Source organism: Acipenser ruthenus, chromosome 16, assembly GCF_902713425.1.
Source record: "Acipenser ruthenus chromosome 16, fAciRut3.2 maternal haplotype, whole genome shotgun sequence".
NCBI lineage: Eukaryota > Metazoa > Chordata > Actinopteri > Acipenseriformes > Acipenseridae > Acipenser > Acipenser ruthenus.
Genome location: NC_081204.1, coordinates 3,958,782 through 3,984,115, shown reverse-complemented (window position 1 = coordinate 3,984,115; position 25,334 = coordinate 3,958,782). Strand labels below are relative to the sequence as shown.

General features: G+C 37.2%; 4 protein-coding genes across 4 annotated transcripts; 1 reads left to right on the top strand and 3 right to left on the bottom strand.

Annotated features, from left to right (window-relative positions):
• Positions 1-223: 223 nt before the first annotated feature.
• Positions 224-5,268, bottom strand: LOC117412208 (ras-related protein Rab-43-like). Its single transcript, XM_058988460.1, has 3 exons — positions 4,838-5,268; positions 2,684-2,867; positions 224-2,261 (listed from the first exon to the last, which is right to left on the bottom strand). Exons 1-3 carry the CDS (start codon positions 5,024-5,026, stop codon positions 2,011-2,013), a joined length of 624 nt encoding a protein of 207 aa, XP_058844443.1. The 5' UTR covers positions 5,027-5,268; the 3' UTR covers positions 224-2,010.
• A 332-nt stretch (positions 5,269-5,600) lies between these two features.
• On the top strand, positions 5,601-18,332 carry LOC117411979 (kinetochore protein Nuf2-like). The gene is made up of 24 exons (XM_034019885.3): positions 5,601-6,038; positions 6,660-6,789; positions 7,395-7,469; positions 7,743-7,819; positions 8,037-8,098; positions 8,420-8,517; positions 8,819-8,892; positions 9,069-9,162; positions 9,430-9,492; positions 9,590-9,727; positions 10,066-10,206; positions 10,325-10,500; positions 10,772-10,907; positions 11,395-11,483; positions 13,082-13,208; positions 13,415-13,489; positions 13,951-14,027; positions 15,750-15,843; positions 16,184-16,246; positions 16,475-16,612; positions 16,986-17,126; positions 17,217-17,392; positions 17,792-17,927; positions 18,155-18,332. Exons 2-24 carry the CDS (start codon positions 6,664-6,666, stop codon positions 18,239-18,241), a joined length of 2,463 nt encoding a protein of 820 aa, XP_033875776.3. The 5' UTR covers positions 5,601-6,038; positions 6,660-6,663; the 3' UTR covers positions 18,242-18,332.
• A 249-nt stretch (positions 18,333-18,581) lies between these two features.
• On the bottom strand, positions 18,582-20,524 carry LOC117411980 (platelet glycoprotein IX-like). The gene is made up of 2 exons (XM_034019886.3): positions 20,345-20,524; positions 18,582-19,622 (listed from the first exon to the last, which is right to left on the bottom strand). The coding sequence occupies exon 2, from the start codon at positions 19,619-19,621 to the stop codon at positions 18,881-18,883; it is 741 nt and encodes a 246-aa protein (XP_033875777.3). The 5' UTR covers position 19,622; positions 20,345-20,524; the 3' UTR covers positions 18,582-18,880.
• A 157-nt stretch (positions 20,525-20,681) lies between these two features.
• On the bottom strand, positions 20,682-23,037 carry LOC117411981 (platelet glycoprotein IX-like). Its single transcript, XM_034903574.2, has 2 exons — positions 22,952-23,037; positions 20,682-22,040 (listed from the first exon to the last, which is right to left on the bottom strand). Exon 2 carries the CDS (start codon positions 22,004-22,006, stop codon positions 21,404-21,406), a length of 603 nt encoding a protein of 200 aa, XP_034759465.2. The 5' UTR covers positions 22,007-22,040; positions 22,952-23,037; the 3' UTR covers positions 20,682-21,403.
• Between the last annotated feature and the right edge of the window lie 2,297 nt (positions 23,038-25,334).

Below are 25,334 nucleotides of genomic sequence, written 5' to 3'. Positions count from 1 at the left end.
TTGACAGTTTAAGATGGGCTGTTATGTTGTCCAGTTTACACAAAAAGATGCCTAAATAAACCAAGCTTAATCCTAAAACATTATTCATTTACTTTTATATTATACCACACAAGGTGCAAATGACTGCTATTAAATAGATCGCTATAAAAATGTACAACAATATTAATATTGGCAGACATAAGGTATTCTTTTGACTAATTCTGTATACCAATGCTGATGATAATTTTCCCAAAAGAAAAAATTAACAGAACACAAGCTGTATTTGTGCAATTTGATACATTACATTTAGACTTAACTTTTGCGGTTAACACAATTAGAGTAAGTTATCATAACAATATAGTTAAAGAGAAAATGAAAAAAAAAAAAAAGATAGATGCCAGTTAACAAAGCTCCAAAAAAATTACAAAGTAGCCTGCCCTCAAATGAGGACAGTGGCACTTAATGGGTTAAATTGGTCCCAAGTACAGCATTTGCTTTTGCACATTGCTACAGTATTTTTTTCTTTATTTTTTGGGGTTTTTTTTAACAGATACAAGGTCCATCTAGAGTATTACCTGCAGTCAGCTATTCTCAGTTCTCTTTGGTTATAAATCATATTTAATACACTAATTTAAGATACAAATATTCACATAACCTTTAATTATTATCTGTGCATACATATAACATTGTGTTCCCCCTGTTTTCTGCTTCTTTCAAGTAAGTGTTCAGCAACCAAGGACTGGCTTGGAGATGCATTGCCCTTTCTTGGCTACAGACTGGCCAATGAGGAACGTGCGTGACATCATCACTGAAGTCATACTCTCGCCTCCAGGAGGAAAGCAAATGAAATACAGCACACCACAGACAACACCCCCAAGAGCTCAGCATAATAAAATCATACAAATCCAGTCTTTCAAATCAGGAAGAAAGAGATACGGTTCTTCCCACTGAAAATCATAACTGCTACTGCTTTAGATTATACTAAGTGAATAGAAAGCTCCCAAGAAATGTATACTAGATACCTCAGATCTCCCAGAGATGTCTCCCACTGCAAAAGCATATCCTCGTCGGGATTCAGAAGAGGCCAAACAGTTGTATTAACCATATCATCCATACATACCGTTCTATTATTATCACTATATAAAGACATGACTATGCCACTATTTAAACTAGTGTACACCCGGTAAACTCGCTCCTGAGCATTTCTTCACTCCACAGTCCTGTGCAGCAAGCAACAAAATCAATTCCCATCACAACACAGGAGTGAATAGTACATTAAAAGCAGGGTGCTGAATCTGTATAGAAAAAAATGGGTTGCCAAAGAAAGTTATTTTTATTTATTTTTTGCAACCAGACACTATTTACAACCTTGAGTTTTGTTTCCATGGCAGCACAGTAAAATATTGATAAGCACTTTTCACAGTTCAAGTAATTCAGTCCTGTCTCGCAGAAATTAGTTGGAAAAAGTCATGCGAAACGGATGATATTTTTGTACGAGCATGCAATAATTTTTTTTTCAGATTTTTAAAAGAAAAAATGCATAATTCTCAATTTTGTGTATATACACACATTGCCATTTAAATAGCTGAAACATTATTAAAATCTACGAATAATATCACAAAAAGTATTGGTCAGTGGTAGCAAGGTGCTGTCCATTCAAAATGTGGAATGATAAAATCAGGTACTGTAAGCTTCTAACCACATTGCTAATCAGTGTCAACAATTGGGCAGCATTGTACAGCTGTTACAAGTGATAGCCAACCAGTTCTTAAAATCACCTATAGGGGATAAAGGGTGATCAAATGAAAATATAAAACTTAAGATGGCCTTAAAAACAGTTCTACTATTCCAGTTCGCTTTCCCTTTGTTTGCTTCACAGTGTGACCATCTTATGTATATCTGTCACAGGGAAAAATACTACTACTGAATCAAATAATTATCTCCAAAACTGGCTCCAAGAGAAAAGAGATTAACCATTGCACAGTCAGTCACCTCTGAGAAAACCCAGAACGTCTCCGTCCAGCGTGGATGTCAACACCCACAGCCCCAGCTTTCCCCCACGTCCTTGCTGTTCAGCTTTATGCTGTCGGTCACGTTCTCATTGAACATGGGGCCCCCGTGCCTTAGCATGAGCTCAGAGGCCACTTTAGCAAAGGCCTCCTCCACATTGCTGCAGTCCTTGGCCGAGGTCTCCACGGTATCGAAGACGTCAAACTGGCTGGCCAGGGCCTGGGCCTCCTCGAACGGAACTTCCCGGAGCTCAGTCAAGTCCGATTTGTTACCTGTTTAAAAGATTATAAAAGAAACCGCAGGTTACAGTTTAATCCCGGATTCAAATGGTACGAAGGCTGCACCAACCTGAGGCCGAGAAGTGCATTTCATAAATACATACCAGTAACTTGTTCTTAAACTTGCTAGCAAACCAACTGATAATTGTGCTATGTCCTGAAGCTACTGTGTGCTCTACAAAAAATGTTCATCATCTTGCTTTAGCTTTGTGAATGTAGTTGAGCAGCCAGTGTAGAATATAACAGACCCCCAAAATGCAGTCATAACATTACTTGAACTGTAACACACTTTCATGTTTGTGCTTAAACACGGAGACAGGTTGAACTGAGACTGAAGCTCCTCGAGCCACGCATACAACTGAACCAGACTGATTTCTTGCCCCCCCAGTCACAGGGCTACGCTGCACAACACTTACCGATTAAAAGCTGCACAATGTTGGAACCTGCATACTTCTTGACGTCTTCAATCCACCGTGGCACGGAAGCGAAGGTCCCCTTCTTGCTGATGTCGTAGGCTATGATGGCTCCATTAGCGCTGCGGTAATAGCTCTGTGTGATGGTGCGGAACCTCTCCTGCCCTGCGGTGTCCCAGATCTGCAACTGTAAGCAGGGGGCATGTATATTACTGAAGAGGACACCGCCAGTTTAGTAATGCAAGTATGGGTCATACCGACACCCATTGTGCTGCCTGCTCATAGAGCACTCAGAGCTCCCTCCAAAATGTATAAACAAGGGCACATTTAAATATACCTGCTTTAATATCTCAAATGAGTACTCTGCGGTTTGCTGCCTGAGATATATCAGAGCTTGATTATGTAATGTACTCCAAACAGCAGCAAACGCAAGCCTTTTCAGCTTATTATGACACGGCACAAAGCAGGAACCGTGTGTCAGCAGCTAAAACTGTGGATATAAAACAAACTGATCAACTTGGTCTGCTTCGTGAAACCACATGGACGAAATCACCAAATAGAAAACATACCAGCATCACAAGAGCGGTCATCGAAGGCTGCGTCTGGTGTTTCCAATGAGCACAAGTTGCTGCTGTGTGCTTGATGCTGAAACATTGTTTTAATGCGATGCACAGCTAATCACCTGCTCATTGTCAGGCCTTACCCTGCTTCAGCATGGGCTGAGTCAGCAGAGGCATTAGCAGAAACACAATGAATGCATGAATGAATGAATGAATGAATGAATGAACAATGGAAACTAACGCTGCCATTCCAGGAGACCACCTAAATACCAAACATATCATAATGTGTGCAATATCCTTATTGTTATTATTATTAATAGTAATAGGTGTAGTAATATTATTAGTACTGTATGTGAATCGGATTGCAGTTAATAGGATGAAAAGGGTGTTCATTTTTTTTGTCACCCTAAATAGCCTGAAAGAAGAAATAATCGTACTAAATGTCAATCATGAAACACTTATCTTGAACGTTAATCCTTCATTTACAATAGCCGTCTACAAAGTTAACCGGTGTCCCAATATATTTGACAATGCAAAGGTCTTAATAAACGCCACTTAACAGGTTCATCGTTGACGTGCTACCTGTGTTGATTGTGACCCTACAGGTTGCGTCAGTCTTATCAAGAACTTCCTGTGTAAGTGGAGTACAGTTTCTGTTAAGCTGTAAGCCATTCAAAACCTTCGCTGTTTTCTAAGTTAAGAAGTTAACATTGGCACGAAAAAAAAATAAACGTGAGATGTGCATGACACCCTTTGTGTGGGGGGGGGGGGGGGGGGGGGGAGGGAGTGCTTTAGACGCATCGTTGCTTAAAGTAAGACAAACAGGAAAGGAAAGTAAAGAAAAAACACTTTCGATTCCGAAAGGAACGCCTCGGGTGATGGCCTGTTTAGTCAGCAGCCACAAAGAGATTGCATGGATTTGCAGGTTCTCACAGTTGACCCTGTTGCGCTGGCATTGCAACAGTGTCACTAATGCTTAGGCACTGTGGTAACAGATTCAGTTCACAGCGCGTTTGTTTATTGTGATTATATCAGATGTCAAACTCATGTGAAATAAATAACATCCGTGATAATGTGCCATGCAAAAGTGATACATTGCTATAACTATTTAGAAAAGACAATGGCAAATTATTTGTGAAAACGTCAACATATTAACAGTGTCTGTTAATAAATAATAATAATAATAATAATAATAATAATAATAATAATAATAATAATAATGTAGTAGTCGTATTAGTCGTCGTAGTTTAGTACTATACCATTCCTATTTGTTACTGTGCAATTCGTGACAATATTTTGGCAGATTGAGAATAGATTTGTTTTGGGAAGTCCCGTTAACTGCGCAAATGACTCACCGACTTATTAACTAGTCTCAGTGTAGTAGTAGACAATACGTGGTGGTATATAATCTAAGTAATACCTGCTCAAAATAACTCATGACCCATATATATATATAAAAAAGAACTTTCACGATTTCAATTTCCTTAAATTCATTTGGTTGGTTTTGAAAACGACGGACAATGACACCATTTCTCGTAATAAAAAAGTAAGCTTAAAAAAACAAAAATAAATAAACTCGCTCATCGAAGATCCATACCTTAACTCGTTTTCCTTGAATATCCATGGTTTTCATCGTGAAATCGACTCCAATGGTACTGCCTTGTCTTTCCACAAAAATCCCAGACTTAAACCGCTGAACCACGCAAGTTTTCCCCACACCGGCATCCCCGATCAAAACTATTTTAAAGAGAAAATCGAATGCATCGTCTGAATCGACGGTTGACATCTTTTTCTTGATAATTATTGGCTTCTTCGGTTAAGGCAAACTGCAGCACATGTGAATACACGCAGTCTTGAAGTTTGGTTTATATAGCCCTGAGAGTGACCTGGGTGCAACCTGAAAGTTGGCAATATTAGCACACTGACGAAAATGACGTGGAATTTACCACCTGCAGCTCTACCAACACGGAAGGGGTGTCTGAAATCCAACCCTCTTTCCCAAAAAAACAATCTCTTGTCATTTTTTTTTTTTTTTTTTTTTTGGAGGGTCCTCATTAAGTATCCCTGTGCCGCGCCTGATCCTTTTAAGATTTGGTAGACCGTTTTCACAAAGTCACAAAGACTACGATACAGTGGAACAGCTGTTTACGCCCTGGCAAATAATACTTTCACGAGTGATTGCTGTTTGTAAAGAACCTGTAATAGTTTATTTCCAAATATTATTTATTTAGAAAACATAACCAAAACAAAATACACTAGAATATATAACAGAAATATAATTTAAACAGACTCAAATGTTCATTATTATAACACAATAGTACAAACAAAAATCAAAAAATGTACAGGATCGAATTTATATATTTTTTTCCTACTGTATAATTTGCTGTCCCAATTAAAGTAAAGTAGCGCTGTTTGATAATTAAAACAGAATTTGATTACAAATCTGATATTTTAAAAATCGGTTTATATAAAATAAAAATAAACAGTTCTAAAAAAACAAAAATTGTAACATTATTATAAACCACATTACTAGTCATAAGCATGGATGAGTTTTACGGGTTGTTTCTCCTCGGTTTATTTGTTCGTTTTATTTTAAAGCAAGGCTAATTCAAACTCACTCTATTTACATAAGAGTGTGCGACTACTTGAGCGATTATACGGTACTCGCCTGCAACTCGAAAACATTACAGCGGAGCATTAATAGTGGAACACACAGCGGAAGTGAGAGAGGAAGCGCCAAAATCAAATAATAACGCTTGGATTTGGAGGACTGCAACGTTCAGACAGAACTAAATCACGTACGTTTTATTAATAAGTTTACAATATACACTTTCTGAGCACATAATGATTTTATCGTTTAAAATATGCATTAAAACCACGAAATGATATGTGCTTTATTTAGATATTCGTGTTTGAGTTATACACATCCTTTGGCGGGTTTGTATTGCATAGCTTGTAAAAAAAAAAACACAGCAATGCTTACAATTACGTTTTATTTACGATACCGTTTTCCAAGACGATAATATCTGTGACTATAAAGAGTTTGTGAATATTAATACCGTTGTTTTTTGGACTGCCTCCTGGATTTTTTTTTCTTTTCGAACCTGCATCAACAAGTCAACTACAAATGCTATGTTGTTAACCGATGCTACTGTGCTGTTTAGAGCAGTGTACGAAGGCGTTGTAGTGTTTTGTTTATGTTTATATCGACTAAGAAAATAAAATGCACTTGTGCCATTAACAGTCGCAGCTGAGACTAGACATGAGCTGAAGTTAATAATAATACTGTGTTCAAACACGGCTGAGGGTCTTAACTTACTCCTCGCCTAATTTCTGATTACTGGTTATAATTCCTGTTTTATTTTTAGGCAAGTCAGATGTAGATTTATCTGATCACATGTACTTTCTTATTTGTACAGAACAATGGAGGAAAATCTTACCTTTCCTGTTTATAAAGTGGAAGAAATTTTGGCCTTTCTTCGGAGTGATGTCTTAGCTGGGCCAGAGGCAAGGAACTTTACCAAAAGTGACATTGTCCCAACCCCAAAGGTATACAGTACTGCACGGTTGTTTTCTTTCTGGCTGAATTAATTTTGTCTGCGTTATATAGCTATGGCCAAGAGTTTTGCATCACCTAGAATTTTGGGAGTGAGACCATTTTAAAAAAACAAGTCTACCACAAGCCATAATAGTAGTACAGTATTTCGTGTTAGATTTTGAAATGTCACTTTCTCTCAATTTCAGTTGTTCAATATGTTAACATACCGGTAACACACCATTCAGCAGATTTCTTTCAATAGGTTTCATTGAACTTTATGAAGCAGCATTTGTGAGTTCTATAGGTTGATGCAAAATCTTTGGCCACAGCTGAGCTGTAGAAAGTTTGCGGTGTATATCTGGAAGTGTAATACTGCAGGAGTTGGATACTAACATTTGTACTTTCTAGGATGGGGTCCTTGAACAAGGGCTTCATACAGGTGCTGAGGAGGTTTTTTTGTAAGTTGAACTTCTAGCATCTCAACTGGTGACACAAAAGTTAATACTATGACACAGTTCAAACTTGGTGAATGATGGTGCGGTATGCATGACCACGGTTAAGTTTTTTTTTGCACAGCTATGTTGGCTTGTTTTTCACTTTCATTTTTATTTTACAGCCTGATTCTATACAGAGACTGTACATGAGAATTCTACAGCTTGTGTTTGGATTCAGGCCAGATTGCCACTACATGGTTAGTATTTTCTATACGGATATTTGGATGCAGATTATTAACAGGGGAGGTGCCATAAGTATGTAATTCAATTGTTCGATTTGTATTTTGTAAAATGTAACTTTTAAACTACCGCTAATTATTATTTTAATAAAAAGCAGAGTCAGTAGATCTAAATATAAAAGTTGTCAATCCTGTACATGGGACTCTTTCCAATGGACTATCCTACCCTGGTATCTCTTCTTGTTGTGTGGATCATCCAGTAACCTATTTTTCTCAATTTAAAACAAACAGATGCCAGTAAATGAGAATATCCAGCACCCCTTAATTTACGAAGGCATTTTACCCATCGCCAGCATCTACCTTCGCATGTAAGTATTATAATATTACACTTTGCTTCATAGACAGCTTAAAAGTATTATTATTTTTTTAACACTGTATAGGGTTGAATGTTCAAAAGTATTGATAGCCAATACAAGGAAACAAAGGCATGTGTGGAATTGGATTAAATAAATGTATCCTTTTGGAGTCTGTGGGGCTCCACGTCCCTCTTTGTACCTTAAGGCTAATGCACTCTCTTATTTTTAGGTGTCAGTTCCTGCCAATGTGCCATGTGTATGACTTTCAAATGAATGATCTTCTCAATCCAAGTAAGTTAAACGCTAACGTGTGTTCTGCTTCTGTTTGACCTTTTATTTTATTGGCGATCCTTGCAGAGGTGAGGTGGTGCATTAGGATAGTGTATTTGACTTCTGGCCTCTTCGGTTCAAATTTGGCTTTAGTCAAAAGGAAAATTACTTTGGTTGACATGACAACTAAATTAAATTTAACATGATTGTAATCTGAAACCAGTCAGGGTAGTAAAAGGATTGTTCTTGATGGTTTATTTATTTTATGTTACAAATTTAAATGGCAATTTGAAAAGCAATTTATTTTACACTTTTGTTTAAATCAATCCTTTTATCCTACAGAAGCAAAAAGGACCATCTTTATTTTGTGTGGCATCATGAATTTCCTTCACTTCAGAAACTTACGTCGTGAAATATACTTGGACCATCTACAGGGTTATGTAAGTGTAACATGGGCTCCCAACATGGCTAGGGATATATTTAAATGCAGAGTGTTTGGGTGGTCAAGTATTATTTTGGTGCTCATACACAGCACTTGAAAACAGAAGCAGGCACCTGGCTACTGTTACGTTTGTGGAAATCTAATGCTTGGAATTTGACCAGTTAAACACAGTTGCTCTTATTAATGATGTAGGCCTAATTAATACAAAATAATAAGCTAGACATTTCATGAAAAGCTTTCATTCTTTGACATGTTCATTTTAAGTTATACTGTGGTTATATTTCTTTTTTTTCGTTTAGAAATCTGCTGTAGAGAAGTCGCAGAGCATAGCAAAAGGAATAAACGAGGCTGAACTGAAGATTACTAAACTCACGTAAGTGATTCTGTCTAAATTGGTGGAGATCGGGGAAGTGTTACAGAATTAGGAGGTACTGTAATCTTTTAGATTTTATAAAAGCTCAATCTTCTGAGTCATGGAATAAGTAATTGTAATAAAAATGCAAATACAATCCTAACTATATAGCTTTTTTTTCCCTGATACTGTTTTAGAACCATTCCACCACAACAGCAAGCAGAGTTCAAAGAGTTGTCAGCAGCAGTTACAGACCTACATCATGCAATGAGCCAAGAATCTCAGGCAGTCGTGAGTGTCAAAGTAACTTTTTTCCAGTTAATAAACCACCAGTGCTTCCAAAAGAGGGTTATGTATTTTACACCTGGAAAGTAGTTTTCTCACCTTTTATCTTAAATTGCTAGTGTCATTTTATATGATTGTACATGGAATTGGACACTAGTATAATTACAGAGAAAGATGAGCATTGTTCTGAACGCTTTGTCAACTTTAACGTTACTAAATTTATGCATTCTTCAAGTAAAAGAAACATTTGTTCTCTTTTTGTCCCCCTAATAGAACTCAATCAATGAAGAGATTGCACAGCTGAAAAGTGAACATGCAGAGAAAACCTTAAAGCTGGTAAGTATTGTAACTTTACTGTTTTATATACTTTTACTGTATGAAGTGTTTTTGTGACATTTACAATCTTCTCGTTTTATTACTTATTTTATAACAGAACAATAAAAAAGTGGATTGGGCTACTTTGAAGGAAGATCAGGCTAGACTAAAATCTCTGATTGTGGAATCCCCAGAGGAGCTCAGGAATGAAAAGGAAAAGATGAAGGAGACTGTGAAGAAGATCAAGCAGACTATTGTAAGAACTATTCCCTCTTTGATAAGGCGCAGTGTCACAATTCTAGCGAATGGTCTTGAATGTCAAGCATCTGTTCAGTGTGATGCACTGCTTTCTAAAACGATCACAAAGCAAGGATGAGAAACACAGGCCAAAGTATTCAGTTTATAACATAAGGATGCATTTTCCCTCAACTAGAGCGTTGATCTAAATGTGTTAAGCTGCTTTCTGCAGCGCCCTTAAACTGAAGTAACACTTAAGGGGAAAACTAGGGAAATTTTATGCAACTGGCCACAGAACTGTAATATACTTGAGCTGCTATAATGCAGTATTTCTAATGTGGTTTTTTTCTTATTTAGGAAAAGACCAATGTGAATTTAGTGGAACTTCAAAATAAAATCCAGGGTTCAATTAAGTGCCAAGAAGAATTCCAGTCTTTCTACAAACTACAGCTGGATTTACAAGGTGGAATGGAGAAAATGAACAGCTTAATAGCTGAGGTGGGTGTTTTATTTATTTTTTTATTTATTTTTTTATTAATGAAGATGCAGTTAATGTATTTCTTCTGTTTAGTTTCATTATAATTGATATTCATTTTATTTAAAACTTTCTAAATAGATTCGGAATATAAGTGATGTAGTTGAGAGACAGAGGAAGGATCTGAAGAATATGAGCACCGACGAGACTCAGTACAAACGAGCCGTGGGCATGAAGATGGACAAAAAGACCAAGCTGCAGATCAGAAGGCAGAAGAAGCAAGAAGTGAAGGATCAACAAGTTCAAATAATGTTTGGGTAAAATATTTGTTTTTATTAAGTGACAAACTGCAACTTTGCACGCAAGAGATATACATATAAATGCAGTGTCGGGACTGTAGTGGCTATGCCATAACAGCACAGCAGGTGAAACTAATTAAGTTGTTGCTGTGTTTCCATACACTTTTTTATTTTTTATAATTGTGCAGAACATTTTTGAAACATTTAAAACCAAATCAGACTTGATTAAAACCAATGGTGAATGTTGGTAGTCAATTGAGCCATACTTTGTTGTGTCTCTTTTCTGTAGTGAGTGTAACCAGGTTCAGGATAAAAGGGAGGATGTCCTGAAGCAAATCAAACAGGTCATTGATGAAAATCAGCAGGTCAAGGCAAAGCTGCAGTTTCTAACAGAATGCTGCTCAAATGAGACTGCAAAAGCTCAGGTTGGTATTTATTTATTTATTTATTTAAATGAAAGACTTGCATTATGTTTTTTTACTTTTTCAAAAGGTGTTGCTATAGGTATACTGTATAATTAAGATGATTTGTAGCTTTTTAAAATAACTGTCTTGTGATTTCACATTATTCCTCATTTGATCAAAGTATAATCTTTGTTGGTCTGCATTCATTTAATGAACCAGTAAGTAAACCTATGCAAATAAAATGTTTGAAAACCTGTTCATTAATCTGTTTACTCGGAAGTGTTGTACACAGATACATAGGAGAGTAAAACGTATTTTTAGCCCTAGCCATATGTATTTTTTATCATTTTATTTCTAGTATAAAGCATTACAAAATCAAGATGATTCTTTAGGTACTTGAATCAGAAACAAAGCAAAGCCACCATTGCAGGATGAGATGCCATCCTCTGCCCGCCCCTCCATTACAATTGAAACCGTGTTGGTATAACACAGTAACTTCCCTCCACAGGCGCTCTATGACAGTCTGATGGGTGTCCTGGAGCAATACCACGAGCGTCTGGCAAGGCATGCAGAGAAGAGCATAGAAAGGAAGATGTGATGGTCTCTTCAATACTTTCACCAGTTTTTAATATTATTTTAAATTGTTCATCTTTCTGCTTGTATTTTAATAAAAGTTATGGTCTTCTTGATTGGATTTGTCAGCTGTTAATCATCAGAATAAATCTTTTGTGTAGAGTCTTGTAATTTAAGTATATACACGTATGGTTTCATTTATAACCCCTAATGACCGTAAAGTTAAAGTGTTAAACAAGGATCTTCCTCAAAGAACAAAGTATAAAGCATTGGGCGCTGTATTTTTGAACGGGTAAACTAAATATAGAGTACTTTCAATAAAGTTGCATAATGCAAATAAACGTTCTAATATTTTCACTTTGTGAAGATTTGCCATGGTCAGTTAATGGTGTCTATATAAATGTAGGTTTGCATGCTGAAAAACAAAACACTACCAATACCGGACTGCCGACCCTGGAGGGTCTTATTGTGCTTAGAAAATGGGCGTTTCCATTTTTTGTGGTTTAAAACTTGATGAGTAGGTGGTTCAAGGATATCTGTCCAGGTGAAAAAGCACTTACGCTGATAGGTTTTATTTCCTGGTTATTATTGAAAGCTAATGGGACCCCCTGCCAAGGCTACTAAAAGTCAATTTTCTAAAAATAAATATTATACTGCAGAAACTTTAGTTACAAAAGTACTGTGCAGTACTTGTTTTTCTCCTGGCATTGAGAAAAAAATTAAAAATACATTTACAAACTTTGTGACCTCCGTTCTCCTAGCAGAAAAATGCAGACGAGTCAGTTGATAACGTTTGCTTTAGCAATGATTAACTGCAGTGGGAACAAAATGCAATTAAACATTTAGAAACAATATTCTGTATTTTAAGACCTAACATTAAATCAAACTGCAATCAAGATGTAAGCACTAGCACTGTGCGGTGGTTTTATGTATTTTTTTTTTCTTTTTTTTTTTTTTTTTTACATGCCCCCATTCATAATCTGTCCCATCTGCTGTTTCCCATTGAAACTAAAGGCAGACACGCTACAGTTTGGCTAAAGGGGAAATACACTCAGCGGGTTTGTAGTCAGTGTAGTTTATTTTTCAAATATATAATGTGAGTATTACAGTGAATTAAACTTGAATTTATTTTCTTCCGTTGATTTTTGTTATTCACAATGCCTTTCAAGTGAGAAATTAGACCTTAAGTAGAGTAATGGGACCAATAATTAATGACCGCTTTGCCATCCAATCAGAGTCCAGGAAAGCGTTCAAACTATTTTACAGCTGTGGTCAATTGAACCTGAATTCTGAAGACAAAGGTACCGGTTAGGTTTGCGGTTTGCTGAGATTATTATTAATGTACTTGTATGTTATGGAGGAACATCTATTGCTAATGATATTACTGTCAAACTTGTTATAAAAACTTATTCTAGGTATGCAGGAGATGCTCTGATGTAAACTCGTTCCAAAGTGAACCAATTAAACAAAAGTTACCAACGCGTCTCTATTAAAAAGCGGCTGAGTGGTTTCTTGTCTATATGTATAGTTTTTGCCAGGGAGCATACCATTAATAATGTATTCGGGGGAGACGAAACCAACGACAAGGTTTATTAATATGTCATCTCCCCCTCTCCCTACAGTGAAATGGAAATAAATACTTTTCCTGAGTTTAAAGTTGATGAAATTCTAGCTTTCCTGCAGAATGACGTATTGGATGGGCCAGACGCAAGGAACATTCTCAAAAGTGATATTGTTCCAAACCCTAAGGTATACCTCAAACTAGCAAGCGTGATTTTACTATTGTTTGAGATGAATGTGTGTCCACGGTACAGACGACATATATATCAATAGAATTCAGTTACAATCGGGTTAATTCACTGCTCACCTTTCTCACTTAAAAAATAACTTGTTTATTACATCAGAATTGCATCAGATGTGTTTAAGTGTGCATTTTTTTTTTTTTTTTATTACAGCCAGATTTAATTCGGAGACTGTACATGAGAATACCGCAAATTGTGTTTGGTTTCAGGCCAGATAGCAACCACATGGTTTGTATTTATTTTTTAAAATACTTTTATTTTTGTATTATTATTATTATTATTATTATTATTATTATTATTATTATTATTATTATTTTATTTAGACAATTGTCACGTTGTGTAATAATAATAATAATAATAATAATAATAATAATAATAATAATAATAATAATGCGCCCTGGTCAGTTTTGTTGAATCTGAAACAATCTTAGTTGGTAAAGTGTAAATTAAAATAAACCCAAAGTTAGCAAAACCAATGGTTTATTTAATGCTGCTGTCCATTAACATTCTTCAAAGGACTTGGTTTAAGTTATCTGAACACTCCAGTACTGTATTAAAACAGCATGGAACTAAAGCCTTGGAGAGATGAAGAGAGCTTGCCAACCATCAGAACCTAATAACTTGTGGCAATGCCTGATATTATTTCCCCTTGTAATGTGAATCCTTTATTCTCAATTTTAAACTTGCAGGTGCCGGTAAATGAACACATACAGTACCCAGTGCTTTTGGAAGGCTTTCTACCTATTTGCAACATCTGCCTTTGCATGTAAGTGTTACAATTTGTTTTTACACCCCATGACTGGTTAATAAGTTTTTTTTTTTTTAATGTCTTTCCTAGTTCCTGAAATCAGTGATTGCATTTGTGATCTAATTTTAATAAATAGATAAATACATATATGAAACTTGCTTTCATTGTAAATTGAGATGTCAATCTTAAACATTGAATTTGCAAAAAGGCTTTTAAATCCCAACTACAAAGTACTTTGAATGTTTAAATGTACCCCTCCCTGCACACTCTTCTATTTTAAGGTGTCAGTTTCTGCCACTTTGCTTGGTTCATGACTTTCAGATGAGTGACCTGCTCAATCCAAGTAAGCTACTCTCTGTTTTCTGATGTGTGTTTTTTTTTTATATATATAAAACCTGCGTCTCTTTATTGCAAGTTGTTTTTGGTCAGTGTGTGATAGCAGTCACTGACTTGGTTGGTTCTTCTTTATCCACACCGGTGTAAATAACTGTGTTAGAAGCAATTAGTGTTAAGGACCTTTTTGAATCTGAATTGTCTTAACACTATTGACTGTGGCAAAATCAGTGATTCAGTTTTTGTTTCCAATTTTTTTTTAGGTGCACTAAATTAACAATATTTTGATCTAGAAATTTGTTTACTTAAGTTTTTATATAAATGTCTTTTGGCTGATTTCAATGTATCTTTTAACAAAAGTTCTACTTTGCCCTGTAGAAGCAAAGAGGACCATCTTTATTTTGAGTGGCATCATAAATTTCCTGAAATTTAGAAACTTTTGCCGGGAAATTTACTTGGAGCACTTGCAGCGTTATGTAAGTGCAGCTAACTGATTGTATAGTGGTTTGGGCAAACAGAAAGTCTTGGGGGTGGTTCTAAGAGAGAATCACATAAAACAAGCCAAATACTTCATCAAAAGAGTTTGAAGACATTGAGAAACGTTACTTTAGCTCTCTTTATGTTCAAAGTGTTGGTAATTTGTGGCAGACACACGGCTGAAAGCACAATATATTCTGCTTTTAAAGGTGTTGTAGAACAGCGTCCCAGAACACAGTGACATTCTGACTCTTAATTTGGGCAATTTCAGAAATCTGCTGGGGAAGAGTCGCAGTATATTGTGAAAGGAATAAAGGAAGCAGAATTGAAGATTGTCAGACTCACATATGTAATGCTCTTGCCTTTTTGTAGTTCTGTATTAAGCATGAAAAAATGTTTTTGAATTTAACACGACTCCTTTTAGCATGGAATTTGGTAATACCGGATATCCTGGGGCTCGGTTTTAGATTGAGAGTGAGCAGAGGGTCGCTTAACTTTCATGTTGCTCAGTACAGTTTCCGAGAGATTTCATTTTTATTCAAATTAGGTTTGGAGAATGATTAAAGTTATGTAGGGAAGCCTCCCAGTAGCCTCCCATGGATAAATTCAGGCAGCTAATGTTGTTACTTACTTGAATTGCTACTTCAGATGGTGGTTGGTGACTAAATAAAAACAAATCACAATTCATTTTGTATTTTAGTTCTTTTAACTTACCCCCCCGAAAGCTCAAACTGAATAGCATAACTGCATGCTGCTTTCCCCCTTTTCATTCTATCATATCGATCCTCCAATTACAATGAAATGTGATCTAGACATTCCTCAACATCTGGTGACCACTGACGTATGGGTCCTGGGTTTGGACTGTTTAGGTCAATGAAGTTGTCATTTTGCTTATGTTGAGAATACATGTAGTTATACTCTGTGTTCTAGGACCATTCCACCAGAGCAGCAAGCAGAGTTCAATAAGTTGTCTTCAGAAATTTTAGATCTTCAGAATGCAATGAGTCAAGAATCTCAGAGGGTGGTGAGTGTCCAAGCAGATTCTATCTGTCAACCTGCAAGTGCATCAAAAGAAATGAGCAGACCTGTAACAGGGAGAGAGGCAACTAAGCGCAGTGACACAGAGTTGTCTGCAACTGCTGTATGTACTGTATATTGTTCCTAATGTGAAGTGTATGTGGTGTCCTTGCGAAAATAGACATGTAGGACTGTAGAAGATTTGGATCAGACTGACAAATACCTGGGTGATTGTTTTATGTATTGATTTAGGTTTTCCATTGCTGTATTTAAATGAAATTGCAGGCATTCTTATAGTAGTATGGCTCTAGTGACAATAACAATGTATTCTTTTATTCTGGAAATAGAGTGCTGTCAATGAACAGATTGCACAGCGGAAATGTGAACATTCAGAGGTGACCCAAATGTTGGTAAGAATTGTTTAGTAATTCATCGTGCATTCTCTGTGTATTGAGAAAAAAATAGACTCTGTTGTGTGTCAATCTACCGGTAATGTCGTCTTTTGAGTTGATCTGTTTTGATTATATCTGTTCATTCTATGTAGAAAGCAGACAATTTAGGCATGCCTTGTGCTACTGCTAGCTGGATTTTTTTTTTTTAAATGTAACTTTTTAGTTATTCTTTCCATTCCTTAACAGAGCAAGAAAAAAGTAGATTTGGCTACTTTGAAGGAAGATCATATTAAACTGGAATCTCTGATTGTGGAATCCCCGGAAGAGCTCAGGAATGAGAAGGAAAAGCTGAAGGAGACTGTGAAGAAGATCAAGCAGTCTATTGTAAGAACTGATTTAGAAGTATTCTGCTTTGAGGTCGTGTCCAGCATATTTTCAGTGATTTACCTTTCGTTTTGTATTTACCACTGCAATTATTTAAGGGTTGTGTGTGTGTTTTTTTTAATACTAAATATCATCCATAAACACTCTAATATTGAATTCAGAAATACTCAAACTAAAATTCAATGACAAACATTTTGACTAGAAGTCTTTTTCAAAGACACTGACTAAGACTTCTGGTCAAAACATTTGTCATTCAGTTTTAGTTTCTTTTAGTATTTCTTAATACCAAATGTTGCAAAAATCCATTAATATACAGAGATGAGTGATATCATAGCTTGCGTACTGTTTTTTTAAATTATTTTAATTTAAACAGGATAATAAAAATGTGGTATTGGTGGAACTTCAAAACAAAAACCAAACTTCAAGCCTGTGTCATGGAACATTTGAGTCTTTTTACAAACTTTTGGAAGATTTACAAGGTTTAGTGGAGAAAATGAACGTCTTGCAATCCGAGGTGAGTGAAGATCAGTGTTTAAAAACATGAAGTTCTGACCGCTGAGAGTACAAAAAAAAAAAAAAAAAGTGCTTTTTTTCCCGCATATAGATCCATGATCTGACTGATGGCATTGAGAGACAGAGGAAGGATCTGAAGAATATGAGCACCGACGAGACTCAGTACAAACGAGCTGTGGGCATGAAGATGGACAAAAAGACCAAGCTGCAGATCAGAAGGCAGAAGAAGCAAGAAGTGAAGGATCAACAAGTTCAAACAGTCTTCAGGTTTGGAAAAAAGTCTGAATATTGTATATGAAGTTGTCTTTAACTTCAAAATTCTGCTGTGTATTCTGCATGATTTATTTTCTGCTTAGTTCATTCTTTGCCATGCTTACCAACATTTCCAGCTGAAATGACTTTTGACAAGACTGAACATATGTGTTGCATAGGCTTCCATGCACAATGCTTCAAACATGGACACTGTAAAACGTGAATTTATTTCTCCACAGTTTCCTTGTGGTGTATTTTCAGAAACGATTGTTTGTTGGATTAGTTGGTAAGCGGGTGAAATAGTGGTCTAGGCAGAAATCCTAAAGAACACATTACAGGAATTCTTTCTCTAACATGGGTAGTGCACTAGGTTGTGCTGATCCAGGCATTCTGTTTGATCTCTGTCTGCATTAGTGAGTGTAACCAGGTTCAGGAGAAAAGAGAGGATATCCTGAAGCACATGAAACAGATTGATTGTGAAACTCAGCAAATTAGGGCAACAATACAACTTTTAACCGAGACCTGCACCCTTGAGACAGAAAAAGCCCAAGTATGTATTTAAAGGAAATACTTTCTCTGTGTCTGGCACAAAATACTTGCATGCTATACCACATACTGTGATCTAATATTTGTTATATATATTTATTAATTTGACTTAAAGCAGTACTTTATTTAATTTGGTCTAATATTAAATGTAAATATAAAACTGGTGAGAGAGTATATACAGTTGATTTGGATGCAAGGCTGACTGTTGGTTTACCATGGCTTTCTACACAGGCGATGCATGACAGACTGATGGCTGTGGTGGATCAATACCATGAGCGTCTGGCAAGGCTTGCAGAAAATGGCACAGGAATTGAATGAGCCTTTTTGAGTATGTAAAGAAAGTAATGTGAAGTGTATATGTTTTCCTCTATTTACAAATAAAGAATGTTACCAGCACTTTGTGGTAGAGGTGTTTTTCCACAGCAGCTTGGTATTTTTTTTTTTTTAAACGGATACTCCCTCAAGGTACCGTATGTTAACAACACTGAAACGTTAGGGTGCTGACATGATACGACTCGCGTTCGTGACGGTATGATTTAAAGATTTATTTATCCTGAACTACAGAAAGGAAGAGGAGTCACACAAATGAATTTGCCCACTTTCGACTTGTGCTCTGTCTCTGTGAAGGGGAGCTGTGTAAAGTGTTTCACAAAAGCACTGAAGGATTAATGTTTATTTCATCAGAAATGCATGAACTACCACATACAGAATTCAACACGGACAACATTTCGAAAGTTTGAGGGGGGAGGGGCAAAAGAAAAACATGTAAGATTTACAGTTCTAACTGGGTGTTCCAATGGACAAATCAAAACATTAAATACCTGGGAGCAAGCACTGCATGGCAACAGCATTCCTCAGTGTCTTCCTTCACTGATTGATTAGTTCATAAAAATCTTTTAATTCGGCTTTTTTGACCTTCCAAAATAATACATTTTAATTTGTCTTGCTCATTTCATGTCATGTAGCTTTAAGTTTTATGTTGTGCTTGGTTTGCAAGATGTGCAATATTGGATTCAGGATTTCCATGTTATCCGTTGTTAAAGGTGTCTCCGTTTCATCCTCCTCCAATAATTCCTTGGAAAGGGCATCAGATCTCTTCCACCTGTGCTTGGGCTTCGTGGATTTTAATGACTGAAGTTCCATGTCTGCATGCCTAGCATTGAAGTCATAGATAAAAGTGGTTGTCCTTGTAGTTTTAAGGCTCCATGCGAGAAGGATAATGAGAATGCAAAGTGAAAGCAATAGAAGTATATCGTTGTAAACAAAGTCAGGGCATTTCGTGATTTGAGTGCATTGGGCTAAGTCGTGGCCTGTGATTTGGGACAGGGGTTTCCCTGCAAGGGAAGCTGGGGTGAAGCACTTGACGTCTGCAAGAGAGATGGCTTCCTGGTCCTCTAACCAGGTCTTTAGGTAGATGATGTCGCACCCGCAGTCCCAGGTGTTGTTGGACATGTTGACATTGTTGAGGTGCTGAAGCTTGTCCAGTCTCCCGTGAGGCACTGTTGTGAGCAGGTTATTTTGCAGGTAAAGTTCGGTGGTATGAGGAGGTAGCATTGGCACCACAGTAAGACCCGTGGAGCTACAGTTCACTTCATATCCATAAGAGCCGAAAGAGGTGCACTTGCAAACGACAGGACATGGCTGTGCGTTGGAAGGACTGAGGAAAAGGAGCAGGGCTAAACCTGGGCAAGCCAACATGCTGCAAAGAACAGAGAGGCTCCATTTAATCATTCAAAATGACAGTAATACATTATAGTAGAGAGATCAGGAATGGTTTTACAGCTGTTTAATGAGAGAAGTCTGGGCTTGTCATAACTGCTCTTCAGAGGATAATTCACTGAAGTTATACTAGAGGTCTTGTGATAGTGCCAAGTTAATGATTCATAATTATATCATGGTAATATTATAATAACATTGTCTGTTGACTGTTCGCATTTTCTTGTCTTGTCTCGCAACAGCTTAAATGGTAGTTTTAGATTTTGTATTTAGCTAAAGGCCAATCTGCTATATACAATGACACTGGGCCCTAGTACTGAAACTTTTTTAGAAGGAGTAAACATTCTCTATGGGCAGTGGCTTTTTTTTTTTTATAAAAAAAGATTCCAAAGCCTCCTTAAAACTACCAAGAATGTTTGTTTTTATAATTCCTACCAAAACCTATTTCATCAAAACAGTTCTTAAGTACCCAATGTTGTTTTAAATAATTTGGTAAGATCCCCAAAACATTCCAATATGCACCTTTTAAAAGTACAGTAAAATGACTGTATAAACTGAAACAATACATACAGTAAGGAAAGCTACGGCAACTATGCAATTTATCAAGTTTATAAAACTGTCTTGCAGTACCACACCATAAGCTTTATAATATGCATCTAAATGCAAATGGCTTCTCTGCTTTATAGAGCAACAATGAACACCTACCTTTTGTTTCAAGCTGTCTGAACTGTTTTGAATCCCTGCATCACTGACGGCGATACTATGCCTGCCAGCCTGTCCTTATTTAAACTGCTAGAGACCTCTGCGGTTAGCTCCTCCACAGACATTTGAAAAAAAACATCTTGCAAGCTGCCTATGTGATGGCTTTGGTGTGACGGCTTGCTGACTTGTGTTAATGTGACTTTTTTTTTGACGGATTCTTCAGTTTATCGCCGAAACATGCTAATCATTTGTACCACAAGAGCGCCCAGACTCACAATTGGCCTTGGCGAAACCACACTGGATCATGTGACCAAAGAAAGCCCCTTGTGTTCTAAAGAGATAAGGACCCCTCGAGTAATGAACTGCAGTAGCGGAAAGAACCAGCCACTCCCGGCTGAAGCTGTGCTGTATAGTAGACTATCTGGCTACTTTCTATATTTGCTATGCTGTGGGATTTTCCATAGATTCATGCTAGGCTTTAAATAGTGTAATGACATTGCTAATCAAATACATATTTTTTTAAAACCTTGTATTCCCTAAACAATCCAAAATGCCAGTATTCATAAATGTTCACAAAGTATCATCCAGTATTGTAACGCTGTACGAAGGTCCATTGAGTTGGTCTAACTAGTGGTTCCTTTTCCATACCTTTTTTAAAGAGCCTCACTTGCACTCTGAATTTTTTTTTCATGTCATTGGTACACAAGGTGCTCTAAGCTGCTTTACTTTATTTAATACATGGTAAAGATGAGTGTGCAAAAGCAACTTTGGCCACCTAAAATGATTTGTACCGCCAGTGATTTTTAATTTTCAAACAGCTGGACCTTTGGACACTCGAATCTCTTGCAATTGATATACAACACACCGGTCCAAGCTTGAGCGTGTTGATATCCCTGAAAAAGGGTACATAGCCGCAATAGAACAAAAGCAAAAACAAAGGTCATGTGATGCTGTTTATTCAGTAGAAGTGCCAAACGTTATACATAGGATCTCCGCTATACAATGGAAACGTGCCTGGTTATTGTGTGTGTTTTTATAGAACATGCCCTACGTGTTTGCTTTTTATTGGGATTTTAGCCTCCTCACTGTAGTTCTTCTATAAAGTACAGTGTCCATTGTCATCGCAACACAACAAGCTAATCGTTTTGAAATCCAATACAAATAAGCCGCAGGAATGAGTACCAGCAGGACAAAAACACCCAACATGATCAGAACTATTTTGAGGAGACCCCAGCAGTCGATCGGATTGGTGCTGCTGCAGCCCGCAAACTCGTTGCCGCTAAGCTGGGTTATAATGGTCGGTGTCTCTGGGCTAGCTGGGCCTTTGCAGGTGGCCCCCGTCACCGACACGTTGGCATTGTCGTCCAACCAATGTTTGAGGTACACGATGCCGCAGTCGCAGCTCAAGGGGTTCTGGGACAGGTCCAGGCGCTGCAGGCGGTGTAGTCTGTCGAATCTACCGGCCTCAATGCCCGCCAGCATGTTTTTCTGTAGGTAAAGTAAGACCGTGTTGTCGGGCAGGGTTGGCACCTCCTTCAGCCACCGGGAGCTGCAGTCAACCTGCAAGCCCTTGTGTCCCAGCAGGCTGCAGTTGCAGGACGCTGGGCAGGGCTTGGCATCAGGAACGCAGCAGATTAGGAGAGTAGCAAGTATCACCAGGTTCATTCTTGTTTTTGCTTGTTATTGAGCAGAGAAGTCACTGTTTTGAAGAAAGTAAATAAATAAATAAATCAAGTAAGGTTTTTATATTCAAACTGGGTAAACATCACAGAGCAGCTCACACACATTAACACACGTCACAGAGCAGCTCACACACATTAACACACGTCACAGAGCAGCTCACACACATTAACACACGTCACAGAGCAGCTCACACACATTAACACACGTCCGCAAAAAAAATCAAGCCATTTTAATCCAGTGGTTACGAGGTATTCTTTCAGCTCCAGGGCATAGCTTAACACACCACGCTTATTGGCCTAATCATACACCAGGGATTTGCCAAACAATAACAAAACGATGACAAATTGACAGTTAATAAAACTTTCAATTTAAACTGAAAGGATAACACAGAAATAAAAAGGAGGGAACTAATTAATGCAATAACTCTCAATGTGTTCCCCTGGATAAATAATTATAGGAAGGTTCCTGGCAAAAGTACCCACAGCACAGTAAAATAATGAAATACATAATTTATAATAATAAAAACTATACAGAGACATTTGTTTTAGTGAGGGTTAAGCATCATTACAAAGAGTTATGTGAATGTAACACTGGCCCTGATGGAATGAGCCTTAAAAAAAAGTTTCCTGTAGCAAAAGCATTACAAAGTGTAATAAAACACAGTGAATGTACAGTAAAGCATAGGTAAAGAATAGCGAGGTATGGTATAGCATATTAATAAACATGGCGAACCAGGGTAACACTATGGTTAATGTATACTACAACCCTGGGGACACTGCAGTGTGCTGCTCTACAAGAAATACAAAGAAAAAAACAGAGCCATTGTCACAAGAAAGAGGATGATTTTTTAAAAACAGTATTCATTTATTAGTAATAAAATGCATTAAACTACTTCTCTATCACAATTTAATGATAAAAGACACCTACCTTGTAGTGAATGTCTTAATGTCACAGCTTAGAACAGTGCCAGCAAGCTAATATAAAAATGTAGAAAATGTAACTGCTTATCTTGGACTTCAAGACTCAGGAAGGAAATAGTTTATCATCATTTATATTTAAACACCCGGGAACCATTTTATCATGACGCAAAACAACTGCACTAACGCTGTACAGCAAGTTAATTAGCAAACTTTTTTTTATACTTTTCATTCTACAGACACATCGTTTACAAAATGTTTCCTTTATGTTCTAAAGATAAAGTTTCCAGAAAAGTAAAACAAAAAAAATGCAGTTCTCATACGTCACCACAAGAGGTCACCATATCACTACTGTTTATAAATGTTTCCACTAAAGATATCCTAAACCTGTTAGGATCTCATAATATAGATTGCTTTGTTTGTTTTGGACAGAGGGGGAGAGGTTACAACAAGCGCTGTAGGATACCCATATAAATTGGTCTTCCTATTCCATAGCAAGTAGTAACTTATCCTGCCTTGGCCATTTATTTCTACTATTACATTTCCCAGTTGTGCACATATGTGTATGCAAGAGGGGGGATATTCACAACATGTGCAGATACAACAATGGCAGGGTGAGAACAGGAGAATCGGCAGACTTTGTATGTTTGTGATATCGAGAGACAGCGTCTGCAGAAATCAGGATCTCTAATGTGAGAATGGAAAGTTTGAATGATGTACTGGAGACGATATGTACTGACAGCAGTATTGGTTCAGAGTGCTACAATATGAACTGGTAAAAGAGCTATCAAAACTTAAATGAGGTTTTGACAGGCAGAAAATCGGTAAAGGCTATATTGCTTCAAATGCTTTTTTAAAGTCTGGTTTCTCCAAAGTGGCTCTCGGTTCTGTTGCGGCATCGTTGAGTTTTATTGCATTGCGGGATCTGCTAGCTTCCTCTAAATTCATGGTTGCTGTGGACTGATGCTCAGACATTGTTTTCTCAAAAACATGGTAAAGACACTAGGAGACTTTTATGTGTCTTCCACTCATAACACAGAATTTGCATACATATATATGACCCTGGGCCATCTTAGAAAGTGTTTTCTCTCTCATAAGGAAGAAAGATGAGGCTGAAACTAGAGATTGTGGGATGGTAAGGAGTCTCTTATACCCCGTCAATATCTTCTCTATGTTTTAGTGACAGGATATTGGTTTGATTGATGTAGGAAAAGCGAAGCCGCTGTAGCTGTTTAGAAAACGTTTCAGAGCCAGACAATAACAAGATGAAGTGCAATGCCAATGCAGTCAATCCCTGGGGAGGCTTATTAATAATGATGAGAGCTTCCATGGCATCTTCTGTATTTTATTACTTTTCTGTTGTTTCCAGATGATGCCTGGAGGCAGTTCTCCACCTGCCCGCTCATTAGAACAGAAAAGTGAGTTATGAGTTTGAAGGCACAGATTAACTTTCAGAAGCGCTGCGCCCTACCAGACAGCCTGGGGGCCCCTGCGCTGTGAAATGACACACAATTTAGCAAATTTCTTATTTGGTTTTGGGTAATTCTGAATATAATTAAATGTCCCGCAATGCATATAAAAGGCTGATGGATGGGTATTGTGCATATTTCACACAGTCTTCATCAAAGATTGCCACAGGAGCAATCACTGGCTTAAAAGATTTGGTGGGATTCTTGCCCTTATCCAGAATTGTCAAGCAGTATAAAAAGGGAATAAAGAAAGTTTCGACTGAATAAAGTGGAATTTATTACAGTCATTTTCCAGGTATGCGTTTGACTTGGCAGTCTTAGGTTACACATATAATTAGCAGATGCCCTGTGTCTACATTACCTGTGCATCCTGCACAACTTGTATATTTATAAAATGATGCTAGTTAGATTTGGTATCTTCATTTGACACATGGACATATGGCAGTGTTCAGTTTGGATTAGTGTCAATGCTGGTTGAGTTGTGTTGTTTATGGTTGAGCTAGCTATTACCTTTAACACAAGACTCAAGAAAGCAAGCAGGTTGGGTGTAGTTACTCCACGTTGAGGTGATTAAACTAGATCCTGGTGTATTTGAAATGTTATCCTGCAACATTTCTTTTCTGGCTAAAGATGGTACAATAAATCTTATTTTCTTTTGCATCCGATAAATGGATACCCATACTGGAGTCATTATAATATGGTTAAAAATATGCCATATTTGCACACAAGTGTGTCTTCTTATCAGAGGAGATCAATCTTTTTATCACTTGTGATGTTACCCTCCATGAATATGACTTGCACGGACTGCAAGGGTTCTTTAAAATAGAGAAAAAATCACTCCTGTTCTTGGTAATCCAACTATTATCTAGGATTGATATTGTGGGATATCAAGGAGCCATATAATACTTGTAATACTTGTTGTGC

Excerpts from the sequence above, each read along its gene's own strand:
- LOC117412208 (XM_058988460.1), bottom strand. The coding sequence starts at position 5,026 with ATGTCAACCGTCGATTCAGACGATGCATTCGATTTTCTCTTTAAAATA. Across the intron at positions 2,868-4,837 it reads TTCAAGGAAAACGAGTTAAG|TTGCAGATCTGGGACACCGC; the intron begins GTATGGATCTTC and ends CCCTGCTTACAG. Across the intron at positions 2,262-2,683 it reads CATTGTGCAGCTTTTAATCG|GTAACAAATCGGACTTGACT; the intron begins GTAAGTGTTGTG and ends TCTTTTAAACAG.
- LOC117411979 (XM_034019885.3), top strand. The coding sequence starts at position 6,664 with ATGGAGGAAAATCTTACCTTTCCTGTTTATAAAGTGGAAGAAATTTTG. Across the intron at positions 9,728-10,065 it reads AGAAGATCAAGCAGACTATT|GAAAAGACCAATGTGAATTT; the intron begins GTAAGAACTATT and ends TTTCTTATTTAG. Across the intron at positions 13,209-13,414 it reads ATATTGTTCCAAACCCTAAG|CCAGATTTAATTCGGAGACT; the intron begins GTATACCTCAAA and ends TTTTTATTACAG.
- LOC117411980 (XM_034019886.3), bottom strand. The coding sequence starts at position 19,621 with ATGTTGGCTTGCCCAGGTTTAGCCCTGCTCCTTTTCCTCAGTCCTTCC.
- LOC117411981 (XM_034903574.2), bottom strand. The coding sequence starts at position 22,006 with ATGAACCTGGTGATACTTGCTACTCTCCTAATCTGCTGCGTTCCTGAT.